Source organism: Callospermophilus lateralis, chromosome 2 (assembly GCF_048772815.1).
Source record: "Callospermophilus lateralis isolate mCalLat2 chromosome 2, mCalLat2.hap1, whole genome shotgun sequence".
NCBI classification, from domain to species: Eukaryota; Metazoa; Chordata; class Mammalia; order Rodentia; family Sciuridae; genus Callospermophilus; species Callospermophilus lateralis.
This window is the reverse complement of record NC_135306.1, coordinates 11,811,192-11,815,493: the sequence shown is the minus strand read 5'-3', so window position 1 is coordinate 11,815,493 and position 4,302 is coordinate 11,811,192. Positions and strand designations below refer to the sequence as shown.

Below are 4,302 nucleotides of genomic sequence, written 5' to 3'. Positions count from 1 at the left end.
AGATTTGGTAAAACAATACACTAAAAGTTGTTGATGAATTCAACTATATGTGCATATGTAGGTTATTTGTGGATTATTATTAGCTGTTGGTTTGATATTATAAGCAACACATAATAAAGATTGGGACGTCCCTGTCTTTGTGACACACATTAATGACTATTTCTAAAGGACAGATTTCTTTAAGCTGAATTATTGGATAAAGATGTGTAGATTTTCAATCCTGACAGAGATTACCAAAGGTCCATGCCAATTTGCCCTCTCATTTACAGCATGTGAAGATCTGTTTACTTTTGGGTATTAGAAAAGGAAATTATTGCCAATCTGATAAGTGAAAATTGTGTTTCAGTCTGATCTGTGTTTTCTGATTACCAAGTATGAACATCTTGCCATGCGTCTTCGTAATAACTGTGTTGCAGATATTTTCTGTGAGTCAAGAGCTTGTATTCTAGCTGCTGTTCTCTCCTTGCTGATCATCTCTTGGTGTTTCTTTCACAGTTTTCGAGTCATTCTTCCTTCTGCATTTCACTTCTTGCATGGAATGCTCTTCCCATTTCCCATCCTGACACCACAGAAATACGCCCCTTTAATTTTAGCTATTTATTTCAAAGTGCATATTTTTTCACTTCTAGATTTTTCCCTCATCTGGGTTTGAATTGGATAAAAATTCAGGTTTGTTTTCTTGAAATATTCCAATTGTTATAAATATCAACCAACAGACAAGACTGTCTCCAGTGTAATTTAATGAGCTTTATTATTTATTTAGTTCAACATAGATTATGATCAAAATACATGTATAAAACATCTAAAAAGAGAGTTACTTATTTTTGTCCATTTTAGATTAAAATAATGGAATTATTTTATTGTTTGGAATTATTCTGTGCTTTGACTTAAGGTTAGGAAACTTCCCATCATTATTATAATACTTTATAATTACCTTCTTTGTCCCTAATCTTTACTCTTAATGAATTTTAGGTCTTACTTCCATTTTTTATTTTCTTTTTCTTGCTTTTTAAAATTTGTTTGGAGGTTTTTTGTTTGTTATGTTTCTTTATTTTGTTTTGTTTTGTTTCATCCCTCTGATTTATTCTCAACAATTTTTTAGACTTCCTTGCCATTTCAACTGAAATCTTATCTCATTACATTTCCTAATACAGAATGAGTATCAATATTTTGAGATTTATCTTATATGCCTAACCACTTTGATGAAATCTTGATAAGTTTTAGAAGGCTTTCAGGTGATTATCTTGGATTTCCTTCGTACAAAATCATGTCATTTAAAAGATTAACAAGTTCATCCTTTCTAGTATGTATACTCTATTTTTTTCACCATTGAGCAATACAACTTAAAACAGGAAATGGGGCTATCCTTGCGGTATCTTTTCTATGATATTGTTGGGAATGGAACTCTAACATTCTAAAGTTCAGTGTCCTGTACTACTTGAACATTTAGAGTGAGGATATCATAGTGTTTGATAATCAGAAACAATAACATATTTAAGGATCTCATTTAGTAACATGAGCTGTTCCTGGTAGTGTTCCTATTTTGAACACATCTCTGAACCAAAATTTTCAATTAGATTATTCACATACTATTATTCAAACACAAATATTTAAACAAACATTAAGAAAGTTATGCTCTGAAGACAAAGGAAATACATGAATTCTATGGCTATCAAGAAGCATTAATTAATTCTGCTGTTCACTTCTATATTATCTCCACTAACAGCACTACCTCCAGCACTATGGAAAGAAGACTCTGAACAAGAGGACCTCATTCCTGGGAACCTCAACTGATACTAGAGAGACTCAGCATCTCTGTTTCTAAAATAAAGGGGGAAAAAGGTTAAATATTAGTCAAGAAACAATCTAAAAAGAATTTTATGAAAGTGAAATGACAACAATTCAGACAAATCAGGCCACATAGAAGTTCCTAAAAACACGTGGAAAACCATCTTTTTCTAACTTGGTAAGAATCTTGGAGTGTTCTGATTTGATCCCTGATCAATTTTACTTACCTGTCTTGAATTCCATAAGATGAACATATTTTTAAATGCCTAACAAATGGCACTGGGCTGTGTTTATACACCTGAGGTCAGGGGAGAAGCAGTCCTGAGAGATTGCCCTGCGCATCTGTCCCACGACTCCTCCAAAACCTGTCCAGAGACATGGAGTTAAAGAACCAGACCAGCAGCACCTCAGGCTTCATCCTCCTGGGCCTCTCCTCCAACCCGCACCTGCAGAAGCCCCTCTTCGCCATCTTCCTCAGCATGTACCTGGTCACCCTCGTGGGGAACATGCTCATCATCCTGGCCATCCGCTCTGACTCCAGGCTCCACACACCCATGTACTTTTTTCTCAGCAACTTGTCCTTCATGGACATCTGCTTCACAACAGTCATTGTGCCCAAGATGCTGGCGAATTTGCTGTCAGAGACAAAGGGCATCTCCTACATAGGCTGCCTGGTCCAGATGTATTTCTTCATGGCTTTAGCAAACACTGACAGCTACCTGCTGGCCTCCATGGCCATCGACCGGCTGGTGGCCATCTGCAACCCCTTGCACTATGATGTGGCTATGCGCCCACGCCGCTGCCTCCTCATGCTGCTGGGTTCTTGCACCATCTCCCACCTGCACGCCCTCTTCCGGGTGCTACTCATGTCTCGCCTCTCTTTCTGTGCCTCTCATGTCATTAAGCACTTTTTCTGTGACACCCAGCCTGTGCTAAAGCTATCCTGCTCTGATACATCCTCCAGCCAGATAGTGGTCATGACTGAGACCCTGGCTGTCATTGTGACCCCCTGCCTGTGCATCCTCTTCTCCTACCTGAGAATCATTGTGACAGTGTTCAGAATCCCCTCTGCAGCCGGCAAGTGGAAAGCTTTCTCTACCTGTGGCTCCCACCTCACCGTAGTGATTCTGTTCTATGGGAGTGTCATCTATGTCTACTTTAGGCCCCTGTCCATGTACTCAGTGGTGAAAGACCGGGTAGCCACTGTCATGTACACAGTAGTGACTCCTATGCTGAACCCTTTCATCTACAGCCTGAGGAACAAAGATATGAAGAGAGGCTTAAGGAAATTAAGGGACAGAATTCACTCATAGAAAGAATGAAATGATACAATATCATTATTGGGAGATGACCTAAAAGTTGACCAGGTTATCCTTCCTCCTGACCATTTTCCACAAGGCGCTCAAAGAGGTCATGAGTGGTGGAGATGCTGGCTACCAGTGAGGACACTGGATGGGAACAAAACACTTGGTTTCTGTCCATGACATTGACCAAAGACATATTCAATACCCAACTAGGTGTCACTAGTAATCCAGGTGTCATGAAAATAGTTTTGAAATCCTCCACACATGGACTTAATGTATCTCCAAATAACTCTTTCAAGGAGTTGTAAATCCTGTTGGCTTCTAGAAATTACATGGGTCTGATAAGGGACTGGAAAAGATACCTTGGATGAATCAGCCATTCTGAAGACTGGACTGGACACTGACAGAGGAAGCGTCAAAAGATGAGGAAATGGGCAGAATATCTCAAATACTGGAAATAAACCTAACATGCAGTGACAATAAACATAGCAATGTTTGAGTGACAGAGAAAAGCCCTGTGAGTCTTCTTCAATTTGAGAATAAGGTGAACTGGGTGCCATGGTGCATAGCTATAATCCCAGCGGCTCAGAGACTGAGGCAGGAGGATCAAGAGTTCAAAGCTATCCTTAGCAAAAGTGAGGCGCTAAGCAACTCAGTGAGACCCTGTCTCTAAATAAAATGCAAAATAGGGGTGAGGATGTGGATCAGTGGTTGAGTGTCCCTGAGTTTAATCCCTAGCACCCCCCAAAAAAATTATAGAATAAGATGATAAAAAACTGCAAAAATGCTTACTCTCCTCATCCACATTTGAGTGTCACGACAGGTGGATCCTCTGTATCCAACTCCTCCCACCCCCACACTTCTTCCTTTGTCCACACATCCAGCATCCTCCCTCAGCTGCCCTTCCATAGCACAGCTAGGTCATGCTGTGCAAAGAGCAACTTCCAAACCTTAGGGCCACAAAGCCAAAGCTTTATTTCTCATTTATATGAAATGTCCACCATAGAAAAGTGTAAGGGTGCTGCTCATTTTAAGCACTCAGGGATCCAAGGGTATGGGGCAGCCACCATTATAAACATCAGCCATCCCTTTGTTAGAAGCTGTTGAAGATTTTGCATTTCCATTTAAATACTCTGTCCCAGGAGTAACCCATACCACTTTTGACTAGAACTCTGTCGACAGCGAATCTCATGACCACAAACCCTGGGAT

The 4,302-nt window shown here is 40.0% G+C and overlaps 1 protein-coding gene across 1 annotated transcript; it reads left to right on the top strand.

Annotated features, from left to right (window-relative positions):
- Positions 1 to 2,120: 2,120 nt before the first annotated feature.
- On the top strand, positions 2,121 to 3,101 carry LOC143390712 (olfactory receptor 1L4). Its single transcript, XM_076843123.1, has one exon. It carries the CDS (start codon positions 2,166 to 2,168, stop codon positions 3,099 to 3,101), a length of 936 nt encoding a protein of 311 aa, XP_076699238.1. The 5' UTR covers positions 2,121 to 2,165.
- Positions 3,102 to 4,302: the final 1,201 nt, after the last annotated feature.

Coding starts and splice junctions, on each gene's coding strand:
- LOC143390712 (XM_076843123.1), top strand. CDS start 2,166: ATGGAGTTAAAGAACCAGACCAGCAGCACCTCAGGCTTCATCCTCCTG.